General features: G+C 41.4%; 1 protein-coding gene across 3 annotated transcripts in view; it reads left to right on the forward strand.

Moving 5' to 3' along the window:
* The window catches only part of LRGUK (leucine rich repeats and guanylate kinase domain containing), a 119,741-nt gene that overhangs the window by 59,226 nt on the left and 36,941 nt on the right, over positions 1 to 23,574 (forward strand). For all 3 annotated transcript variants that reach the window (XM_081244857.1, XM_081244858.1, XM_081244859.1), the window contains 4 exons: positions 11,318 to 11,414; positions 15,965 to 16,078; positions 18,110 to 18,311; positions 18,939 to 19,034. In XM_081244857.1, the coding sequence (XP_081100983.1) occupies positions 11,318 to 11,414; positions 15,965 to 16,078; positions 18,110 to 18,311; positions 18,939 to 19,034 (509 nt within the window). The remainder of the gene's footprint in view (positions 1 to 11,317; positions 11,415 to 15,964; positions 16,079 to 18,109; positions 18,312 to 18,938; positions 19,035 to 23,574) is intronic.

The raw sequence follows: 23,574 nt of genomic DNA on the forward strand, positions 1-23,574 counted from the left end.
GGTTCCTTCCCTTAAGCTACACGTATTCAAACAATGTAAATACTATTTTAAACAGGTCCAGTTATCTAGAGATCTAAAATTACATCCCTCATTCGAACAACTCTAGAATACAAATATTATAGAATAATTTACTCATTAATATATTCTAAACACCCTGAAGCAACCAAAATAAATTAAAACTTAATATCAGAATTAAAAAGTACGGAGTGTCATTATGCTCATACAGCGGTACTGAACTTGTTTTAAAAGATAAGTGGAGCACAGTGAATGGACAATCAAATTAGGGCAAAAAGGTGTATCCTGACTATCGTGCTAATGTGTAAACCTGGAACCTTTCAGCAAACCAAAGTGACTTACATAAACCAAAGCTTTCCCTGGTTAGAAGTCCTTTTACATCTCTGACACCAATTCTGTTGCAAATGGTTCATAGCCTATCATTCATATTTGTTTGTGATATGCGCTCTGAGGCACGCTGGGCCAGATGTGTTCTTAGAGGTGTTTATTAACTCATCATCAAGATTCTGATCCAGTGGCCTCAACATTCTCACCTGGATAGGCCCCCTCAATGTTCATTTTCATTAAATCCTGCTTTTCCCCTATTAGAATGTCTATCCGTCATGCTTGGGATGATGTATTTAATGCCTGTTTCCCCTGCTCGACTGTAAGCCCAATGAGGGTGGGGACCAGTGTCAGCTTTGCTCACCACTGAGTTCTCATTGTTCAGCAGAAGGCCAGGAACTTAATAAATGCAAGAGAAATATTTGCTAAATGAAAGACCTAAGTGATTGAATGGATGGATGAATGAATTAATGGTATTATATGCAAAATTTAGTGGGAAATAACTGTGGTAAGAAGCATAGGTGGTTTTTCCCAACCTCCACTGATGGATACATGGAGAGATGAGGGGATTCATTCATTTGTTCATCCATTCTTTCAATAAATATTTATTGAGTTCTTCCCATGTGATAGCTCCTGAAGATACAGTGGGAACAAGATTGGTGAGGCCCTTGCCTTAATGAAACTTGTAATCTGGTCGGGGACTCAGACCTCAGTTAGCATCATACGCAGTTTGTGTGGAGGCACAAGATGACAAAACATAATCCTAAAATTAGCTTCCTGCTCCTATACTGTTACTGTTGCCACTGCTGTTTTTCTCCTCTGAATGAGATTAGTGGCAAGAGGAAAGACACCCATAAATACCCCCCACTCATGCATCCACCTCCCTCACAGGCTCAGGAGCCTTGCCTAACCATGCACGGGCACCCTCATAGGGGCAGAGGTCAGGGCTTGTTCAATAGCACATCATTCACCAAAGCAAGGATCAGAGGGCATATCACTGGATAAGAAAAGGTATTAGGGAGCTAGTAATTTCAAGCATTGAGAAAGTCAGATAGTACTACTATTATATGCAGCAACTTTCTAATTAAAACAAATGATAAAACCAAAACACATCCTCAGGGGCAAGTCATTGCTCTTGCTTATTTTATTTATTTATTTTTTGAATTTAATTTAATTTAATTTTTTTATACAGCAGGTTCTTATTAGTCATCCATTTTATACACATCACTGTATACATGAAAATCCCAATCTCCCAATTCATCACACCACCACCACCCCACCCCCCTGCCGCTTTCCACCCTTAGTGTCCATACGTTTGTTTTCTACATCTGTGTCAATTTCTGTCCTGCAAACCGGTTCATCTGTACCATTTTTCTAGGTTCCACATATATGCGTTAATGTACGATATTTGTTTTTCTCTCTCTGACTTACTTCACTCTGTATGACAGTCTCTAGATCCTTCCATGTCTCTACAGATGACCCAATTTCGTTCCTTTTTATGGCTGAGTAATATTCCATTGTATATATGTACCACATCTTCTTTATCCATTCATCTGTCGATGGGCATTTAAGTTGCTTCCATGACCTGGCTATTGTAAATAATGCTGCAATGAACATTTTGGTACATGACTTTTTTTGAATTACAGTTTTCTCAGGGTATATGCCCAGTAGTAGGATTGCTGGGTCATATGGTAATTCTATTTTTAGTTCTTTAAGGAACCTGCATACTGTTCTGCATAGTGGCTGTATCAATTTACATTCCCACCAACATTCCAGAGGGTTCCCTTTTCTCCACACCCTCTCCAGCATTTGTTGTTTGTAGATTTTCTGATGATGCCCATTCTAACTGGTGTGAGGTGATACCTCATTGTAGTTTTGATTTTCATTTCTCTAATAATTAGTGATGTTGAGCAGCTTTTCATGTGCTTCTTGGCCATATGTATGTCTTCTTTGGAGAAATGTCTATTTAGGTCTTCTGCCCGTTTTTGGAATGGGTTGTTTGTTTCTTTAATACTGAGCTGCATGTTTATAAATTTTGGAGATTAATCCTTTGTTGATTCATTTGCAAATATTTTCTCCCATTCTGAGGGTTGTCTTTTCGTCTTGTTTATGGATTCCTTTGGTGTGCAAAAGCTTTGAAGTTTCATTAGGTCCCATTTGTTTCTTTTTCTTTTTCTTTCCATTACTTTAGGAGGTGGATCAAAAAAGATCTTGCTGTGATTTATGTCAAAGAGTGTTCTTCCTATGTTGTCCTCTAAGAGTTTTATAGTGTCCGCTCTTACATTTAGGTCTCAAATCCATTTTGAGTTTATTTTTGTGTATGGTATTAGGGAGTGTTCTAATTTCATTCTTTTTTTTTTTAATTATTTATTTATTTATTTATTTATTTATTTATTTTTTGCGGTACGCGGGCCTCTCACTGTTGTGGCCTCTCCCGTTGCGGAGCACAGGCTCTGGACGCGCAGGCTCAGCAGCCATGGCTCACGGGCCCAGCCGCTCCGCGGCATGTGGGATCTTCCCAGACCAGGGCACGAACCCGTGTCCCCTGCATCGGCAGGCGGACTCTCAACCACTGCGCCACCAGGGAAGCCCTAATTTCATTCTTTTACATGTAGCTGTCCAGTTTTCCCAGCACCACTTATTGAAGAGACTGTCTTTTCTCCATTGTATATCCTTGCCTCCTTTGTCATAGATTAGTTGACCATAGGTGTGTGAGTTTATTTCTGGGCTTTCTATCTTGTTCCATTGATTTATGTTTCTGTTTTTGTGCCAGTACCATATTGTCTTGATTACTGTAGCTTTGTAGTAGAGTCTGAAGTCAGGGAGTCTGATTCCTCCAGCTCCGTTTTTTTCCCTCAAGACTGCTTTGACTATTCGGGGTCTTTTGTGTCTCCATACAAATTTTAAGATTTTTTGTTCTACTTCTATAAAAAATGCCATTGGTAATTTGATAGGGATTGCATTGAATCTGTAGATTGCTTTGGGTAGTATAGTCATTTCACACTATTGATTCTTCCAATCCAAGAACATGGTGTATCTCTCCATCTGTTTGTATCAGCTTTAATTTCTTTCATCAGTGTCCTATAGTTTTCTGCATACAGGTCTTTTGTCTCCCTAGGTAGGTTTATTCCTAGGTATTTTATTCTTTTTGTTGCAGTGGTAAATGGGAGTGTTTCCTTAATTTCTCTCTCAGGTTTTCAATCATTGGTGTATAGGAATGCAAGCGATTTTTGTGCATTAATTTTGTATCCTGCAACTTTACCAAATTCATTGATTAGCTCTAGTAGTTTTCTGGTGGCATCTGTAGGATTCTCTATGTATAGTATCATATCATCTGCAAACAGTGACAGTTTTACTTCTTCTTTTCCCATTTGTATTCCTTTTATTTCTTTTCCTTCTGTGATTGCTATTGCTAGTACTTCCAAAACTATGTTGAATAATAGTGGTGAGAGTGGACACCCTTGTCTTGCTCCTAATCTTAGAGGAAATGCTTTCAGTTTTTCACCATTGAGAATGATGTTTGCTGTGGGTTTGTCATATATGGCCTTTATTATGTTGAGGTAGGTTCCCTCTATGCCCACTTTCTGGAGAGTTTTTATCATAAATGGGTGTTGAATTTTGTCAAAAGCTTTTTCTGCATCTAGCAAGATGATCATATGGTTTTTATTCTTCAGTTTGTTACTATGGTGTATCACATTGATTGATTTGCATATATTGAAGAATCCTTGCATCCCTGGGATAAATCCCACTTGATCACGGTGTATGATCCTTTTAATGCATTGTTGGATTCTGTTTGCTAGTATTTTGTTGAGGATTTTTGCATCTATATTCATCAGTGACATTGGTCTGTAATTTTCTTTTTTTATAGTATCTTTGTCTGGTTTTGGTATCAGGGTCATGGTGGCCTCATAGAATGAGTTTGGGAGTGTTCCTTCCTCTGCAATTTTTGGAAGAGTTTGAGAAGGATGGGTGTTAGCTCTTCTCTAAATGTTTGATAGAATTCACCTGTTAAGCCATCTGGTCCTGGACTTTTGTTTGTTGGGAGATTGTTAATCACAGTTTCAATTTCATTACTTGTGATTGGTCTGTTCATATTTTCTGTTTCTTCCTGGTTCAGTCTTGGGAGGTTCTACCTTTCTAAGAATTTGTCCATTTCTTCCAGGTTTCCATTTTATTGGCATAGAGTTGCTTGTAGTAGTCTCTTAGGATGCTTTGTATTTCTGCAGTGTCTGTTGTAACTTCTCCTTTTTCATTTCTAATTTTAGTGATTTGAGTCCTCTCCCTCTTTTTCTTGATGAGTCTGGCTAATGGTTTATCAATTTTGTTTATGTTGTCAAAGAACCAGCTTTTAGTTTTATTGATCTTTGCTATTGTTTTCTTTGTTGCCATTGCATTTATTTCTCCTCTGATCCTTATGATTTCTTTCCTCCTGCTCACTTTGGGTTTTGTTTGTTCTTCTTTCTCTAGTTCCTTTGGTGTATGGTTAAGTTGTTTATTTGCATATTTTCTTGTTTCCTGAAGTAGGATTGTATTGTTATAAGTTCCCCGCTTAGAATGGCTTTTGCTGCATCCCGTAGGTTTTGGATCGTCCTGTTTTCATTGTCATTTGTCTCTAGGTATTTTTTGATTTCCTCTTTGATTTCTTCAGTGATTGCTTGGGTATTTAGTAACCTATTGTTTAACCTCCATATGTTTGTGTTCTCTACGTTTTTTTCCCTGTAATCTATTTCTAATCTCATAGCATTGTGGTCAGAAAAGATGCTTGATATGATTTCAGTTTTCTTAAATTTATTGAGGCTTAATTTGTGACCCAAGATGTGATCTGTCCTGGAAAATGTTACGTGCACACTTGAGAAGAAGGTGTAATCTGTTTTTGGATGGAATGTCCTATAAATATCAATCAAATCTATCTGGTCTCCTGTGTCATTCCTTATTAATTTTCTGTTCGGATGATCTGTCCATTGGTGTAAATGAGGTGTTAAAGTCCCCCACTATTACTGTGTCACTGTTGATTTCCTCTTTTATAGCTGTTAGCAGTTGCCTTATGTGTTGAGGTGCTCCTATGTTGGGTGCATATATATTTATAATTGTTGTATCTTTTTCTTGGATTGATCTCTTGATCATTATGTAGTGTCCTCCCTTGTCTCTTGTAACATTCTTTATTTTAAAGTCTATTTTATCTGATATGAGTATTGCTACTCCAATGAGTATTGCTTTCTTTTGATTTCCATTTGCATGGAATATCTTCTTCCATCCCCTCACTTTCAGTCTGTATGTGTCCCTAGGTCTGAAGTGGGTCTCTTGTAGACAGCATATAATGGGACTTGTTTTTGTATCCATTCAGCAAGCCTGTGTCTTTTGGTTGGAGCATTTAATCCATTCACGTTTAAGGTAATTATCGATATGTATGTTCCTATGACCATTTTCTTAATTGTTTTGGGTTCGTTTCTGTAGGTCCTTTTCTTCTCTTGTGTTTCCCACTTAGAGAAGTTCCTATAGCATTTGTTGTAGAGCTGGTTTGGTGGTGCTGAATTCTCTTAGCTTTTGCTTGTCTGTAAAGCTTTTGATTTCTCCATCAAATCTGAATGAGATCCTTGCCGGGTAGAGTAATCTTGGTTGTAGGTTCTTCCCTTTCATCACTTTAAGTATATCATGCCACTCTCTTCTGGCTTGTAGAGTTTATGCTGAGAATCAGCTGTTAACCTTATGGGAGTTCCATTGTATGTTATTTGTCATTTTTCCCTTGCTGCTTTCAATAATTTTTCTTTGTCTTTAATTTTTGCCAGTTTGACTCCTATGTGTGTCAATGTGTTTCTCCTTGGGCTTATCCTATATGGGACTCACTGCGCTTCCTGGACTTGGGTGGCTATTTCCTTTCCTATGTTAGGGAAATTTTCGACTATAATCTCTTCAAATATTTTCTCTGGTCCTTTCTCTCTCTCTTCTCCTTCTGGGACCCCTATAATGTGAATGTCGTTGCATTTGATGTTGTCCCAGATGTCTCTTAGTCTGTCTTCATTTCTTTTCATTCTTTTTTCTTTATTTTGTTCTGTAGCAGTGAATTCCATCATCCTGTCTTCCAGGTCACTTATCCGTTCTTCTGCCTCAGTTATTCTGCTATTGATTCCTTCTAGTGTATTTTTCATTTCAGTTATTGTATTGTTTATCTCTGTTTGTTTGTTCTTTAATTCTTCTAGGTCTTTGTTAAACATTTCTTGCATCTTCTCGATCTTTGCCTCCATTGTTTTTCCGAGGACCTGGATCATCTTCACTATCATTATTCTGAATTCTTTTTCTGGAAGGTTGTCTATCTCCACTTCATTTAGTTGTTTTTCTGGGGTTTTATCTTGTTCCTTCATCTGGTATATAGTCCTCTGCCTTTTCATCTTGTCTTTCTTTCTGTGAATGTGGTTTTTGTTTCACAGGCTGCAGGATTGTAGTTCTTCTTGGTTCTGCTGTCTGCCCTCTGGTGGATGAGGCTATCTAAGAGGCTTGTGCAAGTTTCCTGATGGGAGGGACTGGTGATTGCTCTTGTTTAAATTTTCTTCCATTTTATTCTTTATCCAACATATATTTTATTGATTTTTAATTAAATGGGGGGAAAAGGCCTGAATACAGTCTCATTTCTCTGCCATTTGCTTGAATCTTTTCTTTTCCTCCTATTTTTCTCATTTTCTCCCAGCATTTTGTCTTCTTATTTAAATTGCATTCACCCAAGACCAAGACATTCAATGAAATTTTCACATGCTAAGTTGCATATCCCGTTGTATAAATATTAAAAACATGGCTCGGTGGTGTAACAAATATTAGAGTGGCTGAGAGATTGTGCTCTTTTTCAAGGATCTGATTTTACTGTTTGTTCTTGGTTTTAGAAATAGGTTGGATGTTCTTTCTTTACTTGTATTAGTTATAAGTGGTCTAGAGATAGGCATTTACTGCCTTCAGAGTCTCTCCATTTATTTCCAATCTTAAGAGTACCATACAAATCAGTGGCTTCCTAGAAAAGTGCTGGGTAATGAGAGAAACAGAAAACAATACCAGCACGCCTGTTCATCTTCCAGATTTAAGGCCTGGAAAGTGATCTGAATAGTCATGAAAGCAAAACTGTATACTTCTTCCTTAGATCTCTATTTCATAGCAATCTATTTGTGTAACCTTTTTCATGATGTTGACTACTAACTATATTTTATTTTTAGCACTATAATACGGTAAAGTAAAAGCCTGCTGCTATTTAGCTAAATGACATGGTATGAGCTACAGCTCCCCAAGTGCCATCTAATCTAATGTCTCTTTATACAGGTGTGACAGACTAGTAGAATTGTTTATTTATTCCTTCAGTCAGTGTTTCTTGAGCACCATCCATGTGCATTGTACCAGTGATAAAACTGTAAAACAAGCAGACATGGGTCTTGCCCTCCTGGCAGCTTACACTCTACTCTGAGATTAGATAAGTAAATGCTAACAAGACAGTTTGATGGGTGCTGTGATAAGGCAAGTAAAGAGCCTCTGTGACAGGAGAAATAAAAGATAAGTGGGATGTGAGATTTGAGGCAGGGGGGGATGGGTGCCTGAGATCCAGGCAGAAAGAACAACAGGCACATTTGAGTTTTCTGGCTGCGTTGGGTTTTTGTTGCTGCGCACAGGCTTTCTCTAGTTGCGGCAAGCAGGGGCTACTCTTTCGTTGAGGTTCATGGGCTTCTCATCGTGGTGGCTTCTCTTGTTGTGGAGCATGGGCTCTAGGCACGCCGGCTTCAGTAGTTGTGGCACACAGGCTCAGTAGTTGTGGCACACGGGCTTAGTTGCTCCACGGTATGTGGGATCTTCCCGGACCAGGGCTCAAACCCGTGTCCCCTGCATTGGCAGGCGGATTCTTAACCACTGTGCCACCAGGGAAGCCTGGCACATTTGACTCACTGGAAGTACACTGTAGTGTGGCTAAGCTTGAAGCATGGAGGAAGATGGCAGAAGACCAGAAAAACAGACAGGGGTCTGATCATAAGGGGTCTCTAAGCAGGGGAGTGTCATGATCACAGCTGCATTTTAGAAAGTGTCCCCTGTGGGCAGTTTGGGAGAGGGCTTGGGGAGGGAAGGCTGGAGATGAGGAGACTGGTTAGGATATAGTGACAGGTGATAATGGCATGAATTAGAAAGTGGTATGCAGTTACTGGAAAATGGACAGAGTAGTGGCTTCCTGGAATTTGATACTCAGACACAGTACGTGCTGGAATCTTCTCTGTTTGTGATCTCTTAAATTGTGTCCAGCAGTTTATTGACATATGTTTGCATTGGGCATTGGGACCAATTTAATTTGCCTACCAAATGCCCTAGGAACACCTGCGCTTTTGTGGACACCCAGTGAAAGAGTTCCCTTACTAACAGTATGGCATGCTATAAATGTCCTTGAATTTGGATGTGCTCACAGCTAAGCCTCTGCCTAAATATCTGCAGTAACAAGTTCATTATTTCTTGAAGCAATCTGGTCCAGAGTTGAGATTCTAAATCTGCATGCTTCTGAATCACACCGAAAAAATTTCTACTTCCTCAGCTGCCTGCTAGCTCTTCTTAGACATTGTTTCTTCTTCCTCTTACATTTTCCTGGATTTACTAATATTTCATTATTTGGCCTAGCCTTCCAGATTCCTTTCCCTCCTGATCATCTCCTCCTCTCCATGGACTTGGTTTGTTAGGATCCTCAGTGACAGCTGGCCAGTGAATTGGCCTTTAAGAATGTCTGACTCACCCTTAGACTTTTAGTGCCCGTGTTGTATTCTGGGGTTATTCGCTAACACAGCTCTTTTTTCTGTTCAATGAAACTAACAGGGAGTATGGCTCCCATTACAAACCATGATTTAATTAATTTACCATGATTTAGCTAGTAAATAATAAACTCATGGAAATGTAAATTACAATTGAAATTATGTTTAGACAGGAGAGAGGAACGATGTTGAAGGTGATGGCCCGAGCAAATTTCTTCGTTTAAAATCTGGCGTCATTGTTTTTCTGAGTTTAGTGAAACATTGCTTTCACTATGAAGTATTTCCTTTTTAAGACATTCATATTTGGGCACCATACTACACAGCGAACATTTCCATGTGTGAAAATTGGATGACAGATTCAAAAAACAGCAGGTCATCTTAGGTCCTTCTTAATAGAAAGTTCCGTAGTGGATGCTGGTTCTGTCATAGCTTTCTCCATGTCAGTGAAGCCATCTCTTTATTTACCTGCCTCGAAGCTTCAGATTGCTTCTTTGCTTTGTCTTCCTTTTAGAAATTCTGAAAAAATCCCTGCTACTCAATTCCTTTGTTGGAAAATGCAGATTCAGTGCAGTGTGTATAGGCTACGCTAAGGGTGTGTGGTACAGGATGCCAAGTCAGCGAGTTATCTGTCCTGACTGTCAAGGACACCAGTAGACAGGAAGTCTCAGGTCCCTGCCAAGGGGTATAAAGAAATTCCAGTGCATGCAAACAGCACAACAAACGTCATGGTGTTTTGACAGCCTTCTCTTAAAATGTGCTCTTTCCTGTGTATACAATTTAAATGTAATGTTAAGACCTTTACATTTATAGTATAGCTAATTCTTGATTTTAAGGAAGGGGAACAGCGGTATAAATTAGAATAGTTTGTCTGTCTTTGACTTTGACGTGGAGAAGATTCTGAGGTTGTGAGTTTACCCTCTTAGTGTGATACTAAAAGGACTTGACTTTGGTGTCATCCTGTGGTTGTTACTTAGTCACGTTACTTTACTGCTGTGCCTCAGTTTCATCATCTGTAAAATAAAAACAGTAGCACCTACCTCATGTCTTTTTGTGAGGAGTCAATGAAATAGCATGTCAAGTGTCTAGCTACTTGCATCTCCTGTTTTAAAACCATAGGGTAATCTAAAAATCAGTTTGCGTTCCCAGAACTTAACATTGGGAAGTCAGCATGGTCTGAAATCAACAGTCCTGGGCTAGATGGGAGCCCCATAGTCTAGTTCTGGGACCGATACTGGCCTGCTCTGTGGCCTCGGGCAAGTCATTTTTATAGTCATCTTAAAATGGAGCTCATCACAGCTGCCATCCACTTCACATGTTCGATTAATTCATTCATGTCACAAATATTTAGTAAATGCCTACTGTGGGCCAGGCATTGGGAATGCAGTGGCCAATAAGATCAACAAGATAAAGTCCTCTCCTCATGAATTGTATGTCCTGCTGGAGAAGATAGGGAAAAAATAGATAAGAGAAGGCAATTTGGGTGATGGAGAGTAATTGGGGGCGTGGTGGGCTGGGGTAGGGATGCTATTTCAGGTAGCGGGTAGAAAAGGCCTCTCTGGTTGAGCTGAGAATGCCTTCAGTGTTGGAATCATGGCTTCCCGTGGGAGGCTCGCACACAGTACTGATAAGTGTGGCAGGAATGAGGAATAAGCTGGTCTCTGCCCTCAAGCAGTGGAGGAGATGGGGTCCTGAATAAGGGGCTGGGAGGAGTTGGTGGCAGGCACTGAGGCTCCGGGTGGGTAAAGAAGAGGTGCAGAACCCAGCCACAGGGGGTCAGGAAAGGCCTTTTGGGGGTGACCCTTAAATTGAGTCCTGAAGACAAGTGGGCTAACCTGGCAGAGGAACGGGGAGGGACGCGTTACAGAAAAACCCCATAGATCAGAGAGAGCATGAAAGCACTTGGGTGGAAAGTGTATGGATAATAAATACCGTTATACTTCTTAAAGTATTATGATGTGATGTCAGAGGTGGTGATTCAGAAGGTGATAAAGAACCATGAGTGAAAATTTGGTGTCGATAATCCAAAAGGTTTTATAATCCCTATGAAGTATAGCAAGTGAATGTAGGCTAGCACTGCCAGAACTCAGGGTGTTCAGAATGATGTTACTTTATGTTTTGTGGATCAATTTTAATTTTTAAAAACATACTTTACACGAAAACCTTTTCCATTTTGAATTTCAAATTAGTAGAAAGAGACGAGGTTATCTACATTCTGTTTTCAGGGCCTGTCACACCACAAGACTGCCTTACTTTGGAGAAGGGGATCGGGTTGATTATCATTTTATCTCTCAAGAAGTTTTTGATGAAATGCTAAACATGGTAAGACTGCTTTTTATATTTAATGCACAAGAAATATATGTTCTCTGGTAGAAATATTAGGAAATAGTGATAAGAAAGAGAATTATATCTGTGTTTTTCCTGAGAGATGTGTTCTTATTGAGTTGTTTTTTTTCTTAAACCATTTGATACATCATTGTTCACATGCTGCTTTATTTTATGATCTTGTAAATTTCCAATGACACTGAAAATATTGTAAATTTCCAATGACACTGAATAAATCGACGTTTTTTTTTTTTTTTTTTTTTTCTTTTTGCGGTACGCGGGCCTCTCACTGCTGTGGCCTCTCCCGTTGCGGAGCACAGGCTCCGGACGCGCAGGCCCAGCGGCCATGGCTCACGGGCCCAGCCGCTCCGCGGCATATGGGATCCTCCCAGACCGGGGCACGAACTCGTATCCCCTGCATCGGCAGGCGGACTCTCAACCACTGCGCCACCAGGGAGGCCCCAAAATCGACGTTTTAAGAGAATGGAAGAAAGAGCACCGTGAAAAGATCTTGAGATCTGTGTTTATCAGGTGCTGCTCTGTTGATCAGATTTTACTCAAGATAAACAATTCCCAAAGACTTGATGTGATGCAGCAAGCTTGTGAATTGAGCACTTACCGGGGTTGGCGTGTTCTGTCCAGAGACCCCTCCCTCTGTTTGTTATCACTGGTGCTTTCTAATTGTTGTGACCCTAAACACCATTTCACACTGGTGTGTCCCAGCCAGTTGGTCTTCCCTGGACACATACACAGACTTGACCTTCCACCATAACATCCCTGTGTGAGAAGTCCTAAGTCCTGGAGGTCATTAATGCATGTGGAAGCTCTGGACAGTAGACAGGAGAAGTTTCCTCATTTCTCTGAGGTCTGTGTCTTTCCTAGGTGAGGATAACTACCCTGCCCTAGTCCATTTCACTGGAGCTCTGGGCAACCTTATTCACCCATGACTTCAGTTAAACAGAAAGAACATCTCATATCTTCATCACTACCGATGAATCTGTAAGCCTTTTATTTTCTCTTCACCGTGGGCCTTATTTTTGTTTATATTATCATTTTTTCTATCACCAAATGAATCCTACACCACTCTTTTTTTTTTTCCCTGAAGCTTCCTGAAGGATGGGATTAAGGACTAGTCTATGCTTCTGTTTTTGAAAGATGACCATCCAACCAGTGATACTCTTTTTTTTTTTTTTGCGGTACCCGGGCCTCTCACTGCTGTGGCCTCTCCCGTTGCGGAGCACAGGCTCCGGACGCGCAGGCTCAGTGGCGGCCATGGCTCACGGGCCCAGCCACTCCGCGGCATGTGGGATCTTCCCGGACCGGGGCACGAACCTGCATCCCCTGCATCGGCAGGCGGACTCTCAACCACTGCGCCACCAGGGAAGCCCCAACCAGTGATACTCTTACAGCTACATCCCTGCTCCCCTCCCTCCCCTTCTCCATCCTCCATCCTTTTTCTGCCCCATCCCCAAATAATGGACCTGGCTTATACCTCAGTGCTCATAACTGTGGAGCATTTAAGCATAGGCTCTGCAGTTGCCACGAGTTTAATTTTGAATGACCAGCTTTACACATGGTGCGTATTTTCTCTTGCATTCACAGAGAAACCCAAGTGAAAAAACCTTATAATCCCTAGGCCATTTTCCCTTTAATCTTGTCAAAAGAACATCTTGGAAATTCTTTATGAGTTTCTCTCCTAGGGCTATGTCTTAGAAGTTCGGTTTTATGTACCAAGGGTACTCTGAGACTTTATATTTCTAAAAGCCGTTAAGAGAAACCTGAGGAGTTATCTTGATATTAGTAAGAAGCATTCTCTTAGGACTCTTCGGGTTGAAAGACAACTGGTTCCCAAAATTGATGTTAATTTCTCTTGTTAGAGTCGGGGGCATTTTTTCTTGATTTAGTTCCACTGTTCTCAATGACCCATGTGCTCCTCTGATGTTTCATACCTTATCATATCTGTAATCAAGTAAGTCTGGTTCAGTTCCTAGTCTGAGAAATCACTGTACTTTTGTACTATATTTAGTCTTCTAGTTTTACACCCTCTATGGGAGTGCTTGTGTGTTTGAGAAGTACTCATTTTTCCTGCTTCTGCTAACATATATTACTTCACTGTGAGGGCATCATCATATTCAACTGGAATTTTGCTTCAGATCTTCTTTTCTTTCAAGTGAGCTTGAGGCAGTTTCGTGAAGAGAGACCAACCTAGAGATTAGAAACTCATGACACATTGTCAGCTGAGCCACCCACGCCCACACACTCAGCCTCTGTACACACAGCCCCTCTCCACGCACACTCCCCTAGCCAGCCTGCCCCCTCCCAAGTCACAGTACCCTTTGACAGACAGCCCGGGCACACCCCACCCCGGCATGCCTGCTGTGGACAGTCACACCTCTCCACTCTGACAGGTACACATAGACTAGCACATGCTTCCATATACACTCCACACGCCCCCCCCAAAACAAAGATCATCCCCCCATGTGCCCACAGACACGTGAACCCTTCTTAAGGCCACATACACAGTCACTTACCTGCAGAGACTCTTCTATTCTTGTGGCAATAAGATCACAGATCTGGAGGTCTCTGAGATATGATTATTGCTGTTTATTAAGGAATCCACAGGCAGGAAGGGGTGAAAGGAGTATCACCCTCCAGAAGCTGGGGGCAACTCATCTCAATTCTTAACAAATCAGTTGAACAAGGCCTGATGTATATACACAAGTACAGTGCAAGATTTCTCCCAAACTTACATCCTTCCAGAAGATGTTTTTGGGATCCACAGAGGGAGGCCCTTGTACACACAAGTAAACAAACTCATAGTATATATCTGAAAAGTGATTCAAATATACATTATGAAAACAGAGTGAGTCACAGTAAACAAGATAAAGTATGTCGTACCTGACGGGAGATTCAGGTGTCTATCTATATAGATATAGTATAGATAGTAAAAGGAAAGGAGTCACAGTATTTGTCCCAAAGAGCACAGTATGACCTTGAGGGAGTAAAGTAAAAGGATATTTATTGCTGGGCCTTTAACTTATAGAATATATGACATAAATGTCTTCTGATTATGGTGGATGGGGGTTTTCCTCATCACCCGCAACAGACACATCCCCCGGAGACCCACCCTCCTGAGGGACACCGTATGTCTCCTGGCCTTCTAACACCCCCCGCCAGGCAGCCCGCCCCCCAGCCACACACACAAATCTCCGGAACGTCTGGGCCAGGAGGCACAGGGCAGTATCAAAGACCCCTGACTGCTACTGTTTTTAATGATGGTGCTGCCTTTTGCTGGGCTTCAATTGATGGGATTCGGCCTTGGGAGTTTTCACTTCATTATTTATTTCAAAATCATGTTATCTGAGGAGTCACGGTGGCCAAGGATGTCCACATTTTTATTCCTTCTGTTGTCATCAGCGTCCCAGTTTAGATTAAATCTTGTTGTTTAATAAATATAGTATCATCAAAGGAAAAGTCAGACAATTTTTTTTAATACATTTAGTTATTTATTTTTGGCTGCGTTGGGTCTTCATTCCTGCGTGCGGGCTTTCTCTAGTTGCGGCGAGCGGGGTCTAGTCTTTGTTGCTGTGTGCGGGCTTCTCATTGCGGTGGCCTCTCTTGTGGCAGAGCACGGGCTCTAGGTGCGCGGGCTTCAGTAGTTGTGGCTCGTGGGCTCTAGAGCGCAGGCTCAGTAGTTGAGGCGCACGGGCTTAGTTGCTCCGCGGCATGTGGGATCTTCCCAGACCAGGGCTCGAACCCGTGTCCCCTGCACTGACAGGTGAATTCTTAACCACTGCACCACCAGGGAAGTCCAGTTCAAACAATTTTGAGAGATGTGTTTCTACTTGCTTTTCTTTTTTTTTTTTTTTTTTTTTGCACGAGACTACAGTTTCAGGAAGAACTGGGCTTCCAGAATACAGAGAGAAGGCAGTATTTGTACCTCAGATGACTAGAGGGCACACAGTACTGATGCTGAATACATTTGGGGCAGTTACAGCAAAAAGCTATGTTTATAAGGAAAAGCAGGATGGGTCTGTTTTTCATCGCTTATCTCAGGATGCAAAGGTTTATGGATGTCGCTGTAATTCATGGCCTTCAGGCTTATCTGGGAATGCAAAGCACTTGAGAATGGAAGCTTTTGGGGGAGACCTGGTGTACTGGAATAGCCTAAATAGCTGAGGCAAAGGGTGAGCTATTAGTTTTGCTTTCTCAGTAATGAAGGTTTATAGTGCAGGTTTGGCAGGAAGTGGGTAAGTAAGCAAAATGATCTGTTTATCATAAGCTTCACTGCCTTCACTCTGCTCTAACATTTGGTCAGCTGATTACTTCCAAAACCCTCATATTTTTTGGCCAGCTGGGAATTCTGAATGAATTTCTGTATCACAGTTTGGTATTAAGTTTCATCAACCCATTGTCATCCTTATACAATTGCTAATATTTATACGTTTTATGGAATCATATAAAAGTAAGACATCAAATCATTTTATTTATATTAAATTCCATGATGGCAGCTGTTATAGGAAAATCTTGTACTTCTTACATTGCAGGGGAAATTCATTCTAACCTTTAATTATGGTAATCACAAGTATGGATTAAGTAGGGACACCATAGAAGGTATCGCAAGAGATGGTTTAGCAAGCTGTGTTCATATGGAAATAGAAGTAAGTCCTTTCCATTCAATCGATTTCTTTTTAATGCATAAATGTGTATATATATATTTGCGATTGGGGAAGGGGCTACAGTGTGTGGATCTACAATGTGTAGGCTGCACACTGCTGGGCCCAAGAGGAATGCATACAGATGTGTGAGATTTTAAGTTTGTAATTAGCTTAGGGGAAGCAAGATATAAATAATTCAAATGACAGGAGTTAGATTACAATACTAGACATCACGCAAATGCTATGGAGTAAAACTGCCACTCAGGATTTATTTTCTAAGTTATTTCCTCACTAAATTATCCGTTTTTCTTTTTAGAGCGCTGGTCTCTGTATAAGTGATATCAGATAAAATGTTTCCTACAGGGTGTGGCACTGGTTCCCTGTCCACGCAGGACAGTGGCAGGGCCCTGCCACTGACCTTGTCCCTTTCTTCTCCAGGGAAGATGCATGGGCCATGCTGCCATTTGATTCCAGCTGCTCACTGGTTACTATCTTTTCATACTTGATCAATTTAGACTTGCAGATTTCAGGAGATCTTTCTCTCTTCCCCAGTATCTTCCCCCAGTGATCTTCTGTAATTAGAATATACAGAAGTCTCTCCAAAATCAACTCCAGAGTAAAACCAGGAATTTCCTACTCACTTGTTTTAAAAATATGTGGCTTTGTTAACTGTTTGAGATCTTCAAAGACAGTTGATTGGTTTTTTTGGTATTCCTTTATTATCTACTTGAATCTCCCTTAAAACTTTTTTCCTCTCTGACTTCGAAGAGCAGGAGACTGGGATTCCTTTTTGGCCCTTTGTATTGGTCTAAGTGTTGCCTCGCTTCAGTGAAACTGGTCACGTTTCTTCCAGTTCATTAATTTTCCTAACTTCAAAATCCTGCAATTCTTATCATTCTGCAGTTGACTGGTTGTACATCCTTAAGAAGGTTTATTTTGTTTCTATGATAATTAGCCAAAAAAAAGACCTTTTCCCTAAAATGTCTTCCTTGGACAAGGCAGAAACAAAAATTAATGCAACTTTGAGTGCAGAAACTCACCAGCTCCTGTGTCTAACTTTTTCCAGTTTAATGGTTCTAAGTTCTGGCTCCTGTTTTACTTTTTTCCTTCCTGAGAGCTTTCTCCTACTCATTTCCAAGAGGTTGAGTCCATAAACCAGGCTTTATTCCTGACTCTTCCCAGCTAAACCATTTTTCCCAACTGTCCTTGTCATTGACTCTTGTAGACATTGTTTTTGAAAAGAGCCTGTATTTCTTCCCCCTGAATTTTCAAAAACAAAGATTTTGAACATTGAATTAAATTATTGGTGGTAGGATTGAGATGGAAGAAACTTTAGAGTCCATTTGGAGTAGCTCTTCCATTTCACAGATGAGGACCCTGATTACTCAGGGAGCTTGAGGGATTTGCACAGAGTCACCGAAGCTGGAGAGCTGCAGTCCTGACCCAGCCCTCCAGATCCTCAGAGCACTACCTGCCACTGCTTCCCTGGCTGTGTGGGCTCCTGATTAGCAGAGTATCATGAGCTTGGCCTTCCCATGCTCTGGGTACAGGCTGTGAGATATGATAGGAACCAGCCAACCAGGTTGCTGGTTTAGGAACAGGAAGGGCCCAAGTTGATGACAAAAGGGTAACAGAGGAGCCTTTCTCTATGGTAAGATCTCTATCTCCTGGGGCTGCAAGGATGCCTTTTGAAATGTAGAATTGAAATTACTTTTCAGTAATAAAGAGGCAGTGAGCATACCTATTTGTCTCTAGCAGTTTTCTCTTTTAAGAGTCATATGCATTAGAATGATTAGTTAGAGGATACCCAGGTAGGACAAGTTCTTATTTTTCCAGTGATAATGTGATATTTGATGAGCAGAGAGAAGTAACCTAATCCTGGGATATTTGTAGGAAAATAATAGCTAATTATAAAGGTAAAATAAATTCCTCAGTACAGCACTACTTATTACACCCATGTTGTCACGTATCTCCTAAATGATTTCTAAATTGTGTCTCTGTTTCTAACTGATTATCTTTTCTTTAAATGCATAGGGTGTAAGAAGTTTAAAACACTCCTATTTTGAGCCTCGATACATCCTGGTGGTACCCATGGACAAGAAAAAATATGAGGGCTACTTGAGGAGAAAAGGATTATTCAGTCGTATAGAGATTGAATTTGCTGTCTCCAGAGTAGACCTTTATATTAAAATTAATCAGAAATATCCAGGATATTTTGATGCAGTAGTCAATGCAGGTCAGTAACTTTCAGCAAAGTTTTATTTTTGAAGTGTAAGGTTACTGGGGAAAAATCTGCTCTAAAGTACCTTCTTATTGTTGGCTGAATGCAGTTTCTTGTGGTTGTAGGACTGAGGTCCCTGATTGCTGGCTGGCTATCTGCCAAGGGTGACCCTCAGTTTTTTGAGGCTGCTCTCAGGTCCTACCCACATGGCCCCCTCCATCTTCAGGCCAGCAATAGCCCATCAAATCCTACTCATGCTTTGAGTCTCTGCCTTCCTCTTCTGCAACCAGAAAACCTCCTTTTATGGGGATCATGCGATTAGAGTAGGCCCACCTAGATAATCTCCTTTTTGATTAGCCCAAACTCAGTTGATAAGTAACCTTAATTACATTTGTGAAAATCCCTTTGCCACATAACCTAACGTAATCACAGGAGTCGTAGCTCATCATGTTCACAGCTTCTGCCCACACTCAAGTAGGGCCGGGGTGGGTGATTATACAAGGGTGAACTGTCATTGGGTCTTAGAATTCTGCCTACCACAATATTCATAAAAGTAGATCTAGTTAAAAAATCATCACCACAGATTGGCTCTATGTTGATATAATTCTGTTGCTTTAACATACATTCTCTTCTTTACTGTAGATGATCTGGATGTTGCCTACCAAAATCTGAGTCAGCTCATTAGAGAATACCTTGGATTGTCTGAGGCAACTGCCAAGAGTTTGGCTCCAACCACAGGTACTGCTCTCTCCCTTTTGTTTGTCATGGAACGGAAAACAAATCTGTGGGTTGTTATTTGGGGACTCATCAACCAGGCTAAAGCTGGTTCTGACTCTTTAATCCCTGTACTTCCTCTGGTCCCCACAAATAAACTGCATGAATCATCCCTCTGGACCAGTCCCTCTGCTTGTCAAGGTGAGCATAATGGACCTCACAAGACTGTCCTTTAAGGACACGCTGGGCAGTACCTTGGAGTACCTACTCATAGTAGGTATGGGTCATCCCCACAGTTCAGAACTCCACCTTCTGGAAGTTTGGCTCCTAAGGGGGCTGAGGTGGTGTTCTGCTTGACACCATTGTCCCAGTCCAAGAGATTCTCTCCCCCTTTCTTTGCATTTCCATAGTCCTCAAACTGTTGCACTACAGAGTATAATGGAAGAGCACTGGTCAGGGGATGGGAGCCTGGTCCTGGCCCTGCTGCCTGCTGGGACAGGCTGCTTAGCTGTTCTGAGCTTCTGTCTTGTTAGATGGAATTAATGCTCCCCACCTGCCTCATGACATGCACAGCAAATGACATGGGATATATGCGTGCATCTCCTTGGAATCTAGGAATTCTAAAGCCCTAAACTAGAATTTCAGTACATGAGTATTTTGAGATGTATTTAACAGTTTTCCCTCCAAATCCACCTCACACCCCTTAGGATGGCTACTATGAAAAAGCAAAACAAAACAAAAAATAGAAAATGTGCTGGCAAGGATGTGGAGAAATTAGAAATGTAAAATGGTGTGGCTGCTATGGAAAACAGTATGGTGGTTCCTCAAAACAATTATAAATAGGATTACCGTATGATCCAGTGATTCCACTGCTGGTTATGTACCCGAAAGAACTGAAAGCAAGGTGTTGCACAGCCTTTGTACACCCACGTTCACAGCAGCATTATTCACAATACAGTAGCCAAAAGGTGGAAGTAACCCAAGCAGTCATTGACAGATGAATGGATAAACAAAATATGGTTTATATGTACAAGGGAATAGTATTCAGCCTTTAAAAGGAAGGAAATTCTGACACCCGCTACAACATGGATAAACCTTGAGAACATTCTGCTAAGTGAAATAGCCAAAAACACATATACTGCATGATTCTAATTATATGAGGTACCCAGAGTAGGCAAATTCATAGAGACAGAAGGAAGGAGGGTGGTTACCAGGGGCTGGGGGAGAGAGAAACAGGGACATTGTTTAATGGTGGTAGAGTTTCCGTTTTTTTTGTTTTGTTTTGTTTTGTTTTAAAGAAGATGTTGGGGGTAGGAGTTTATTAATTAATTAATTTTTGCTGTATTGGGCCTTCGTTTCTGTGCGAGGGCTTTCTCTAGTTGTGGCAAGCGGGGGCCACTCTTCATCGCGGTGTGCGGGCCTCTCACTGTCGCGGCCTCTCTTGTTGAGGAGCACAGGCTCCAGACGCGCAGGCTCAGTAGTTGTGGCTCACGGGCCTAGCCGCTCGGCGGCATGTGGGATCCTCCCAGACCAGGGCTCGAACCCGTGTCCCCTGCATTAGCAGGCAGATTCTCAACCACTGCGCCACCAGGGAAGCCCAGAGTTTCCGTTTTGCAAGACGGAAAGAGTTCTGGGAATTGGTTGCAGAGCAATGTGAGTGTGCTTATCACTATTGAACCATACACTTAAAAATGGTTAAGATGACAAATTTTGTTACATGTATTTTACCACCAGTATCATAATAATAAAAAGCATGTCCCCCCAGTGGACTGAACTGCATTCACGTATCACATAATGTAGAATATAACGTAAGACTCTTGATGCTGTGCCGCTGCTGTGCAGATACTCCACAGCTTTGTGTGTACGTGTGGTTTAGCCTTTGTGACTCTGCCCACGTAGGATCTTGCTGGCCGGGTTGCATCCTGACCAGGCAGAAGCAGGCCCGGTCATGGCTTTGCCGGAGTTCAAACTAATGGTGCTGCTTTGCAATTCTACACACTTTCTCCAGATTAGGTGCCCATGGAATTCTGGAATGAGGTCCGTGTGAAAATGGTAACAACCAACAGATAATGACCGAGGTTTTCCTTCCAGATGCGTCTCCTAGGAGACAAGTAACCGGAAAGTACCGGAAGAAAGGGCGTGCTGTGAAAGTGGGCCCCTCTGGCGGAGGGAGGGCTGTGCTGTGTCGCAGAGGGGGACGTCCAGTGAGCGTTGGGCGGTGTTCATCCCACACGGCCTCCTCCTCCACGTCAGGTCTGTTCTTTAGAAAGCTGAGCCTGTCCATTTGTGCAGTGTATCTAATGAGGCTTCCATGGAAGCTCCATGGAAGTTTCTCTTGAGGAATTCTGGCTCCCTTTGCTTTAAATCTTTGCTAGCCCGGCAACCTCTGATGTTTAATTTGGTCCCCTGCATGGACATGTTCCCATGGGGCTGTCCCCTAGGTGAGAGCAGCCTGCCCCATCCCTGTGCCAGGCCCATCTCCCATTGTAAATTAATAAGTTGGTGCCGTGGCTTTTAAATCAGCCCCTCGGGGGTCTGGAGAAACCTGGGTCGGTCCCCTGAGCCTGAGCAGTTCCGAGCAACTGAGACAAGCGTGGTTTTCCATCAGCAGCACTGAGGGCACCTCTGAACTGTGGTTCTTGAGCAAGACTCAGCCTCCACGGCAGCGGGGTGCGGCCCCCAGCTTGTCTTACTCTGCAACCATCAGGAACACTTGAGTACTGGTTGTAGCTGCCATTTGGCAAATTAACAGACCAGATAATGTGCGCATAGGAAAATAGACTCCTGTTTTGAAGGGTTTTATGAAACTTCACTTATTTGGACTAATTAGGTTAGACCTGTCTGATTTAATGAAAAGTATGAATTATGGAATTTGTAAGTAAGAGTGTTCTCACTCTCAGATACATTTAATACCTGAAACTGGTCCATCCAGCTACTGACTAATTGAATCCCAGCTTTTAAAAGTAGATGGGCAGGTTTGTACTTAATATAGCAAATCATTGGCCTCAATAGACGCCAGTTTTTCTGACAAGTTTACTATTTGTAAACTAATGTGTTTTCTTAAGAAGCCAAACACTTTATTTTATGTATACAGTTCATCTGTGGAGGAAGTTACTTTTTTTCAGTTGATAGTTTAAGGATAAATTTGCACATAAGGTGATTTTTGTGGAGGCCAGATATTATTCAAGTATTTAAAAGTTGTAATTAACATAGTCCTTATTAATAAGCTTACAAGTGTCTCTGGTGGCCCAGGGGTAGAGCCAGCGGCCCCTCTGAGTCTCAGGGCTGTGAGGTACACGCGGGCCAGATGTTAACAGGTGCACTGCAGGAGAGCAGAGCCCAGCCATAATCACCCCAAAATGAATCTCGTGACTCCCTGAGGAGGGCCCAGAGCCCCAGAGGGTCACTGCCACAGGCCTGGCTGGCTCTCAACTCTTGGCCTCCCCTTTGAGCTGGGTCACTCTGATTTTAGGTTCCGTGGTTTAGCTATATCTACATAAAGACTTACATAACTTACATAAATGTAAATGGGATCCCTAGAAGCAAAAGTCCATAATTTTAGTACACTGGAATAATTCTTAAGTATAACTGAGCTGTCAAAGGTAAGAAATTGAAATAAAAAATATTTAAGATTCTATGAAAGCCAGTTTTTTTGTCTGAGCAATTAAAAAACTGGACTGGAAATGGGAAGCCTTACTTTTGCATTCTAACTTTCATCAATAATCATTAACTTGATTAGAGAAATCACTTGAACTCCCATTTCTAAGAAACAAAACCCAAACGACTATATATAATATTATGGAACATTCTAGAATCTGATCTTCCAGAGTTGAGGTTTTCCCTCATTAGGCTAGACCGTCCATCTGTATATTCAGCTTCAGTACAGAGAGAAATCTGATGGACAGTGGCGTTGTTTTCATAGAAGCAGTAATCCTGTGTCAGTGCAAACTGAAAATGATTGCCAAACATTTGAAGTAATAATACATAGCTTTATCTTTAGTAATTTCACGTTACTAATTTGTAACTGAGACTGCAATTTTAAATTCTACTCTTAATGATGAGAGTGGAATAAAGTGAAGAAAGAAAGCCCAATGTTTATCCAGATTTGAGTACAGTGGCCCATCAGCCTGGACCCAGAAGTGCACACCTTCACCAGAGGAGAGACTAATTAAATTTCCATTAGATACGTGTATAAAATAGTAACTTTGGGTACAGAGTGATTATAAACCCTCAGGATCTTTGGGTACAGAGTGATTATAAACCCTCAAGATCTACCGTTAATTAAAAATGTATATCAATTAAGGTACAGAATTGTCTTTTTTCCCCCTATAACAATGCAGGTAATATTCATTTCTAAAGCAGGAAGATTTAAAACAATCCTGAGTAAACAATATTATGTCTATAAAATAAGGAAAAACTCACTATATTCAGAACTCAGTCTATGGCGTGCCTTTACTCTCCATTTGTCTCTTTACAACAGATTTCTGGAATAGTACTTCCTGCAAAGCTTTTAAAAAGCTGATCCAACCACCACCCTGAGTTCTCGCTATAGAGATGATAAAAT

Source organism: Mesoplodon bidens (genome assembly GCF_964165515.1).
Source record: "Mesoplodon bidens genome assembly, chromosome: 9".
Lineage (NCBI taxonomy): Eukaryota > Metazoa > Chordata > Mammalia > Artiodactyla > Ziphiidae > Mesoplodon > Mesoplodon bidens.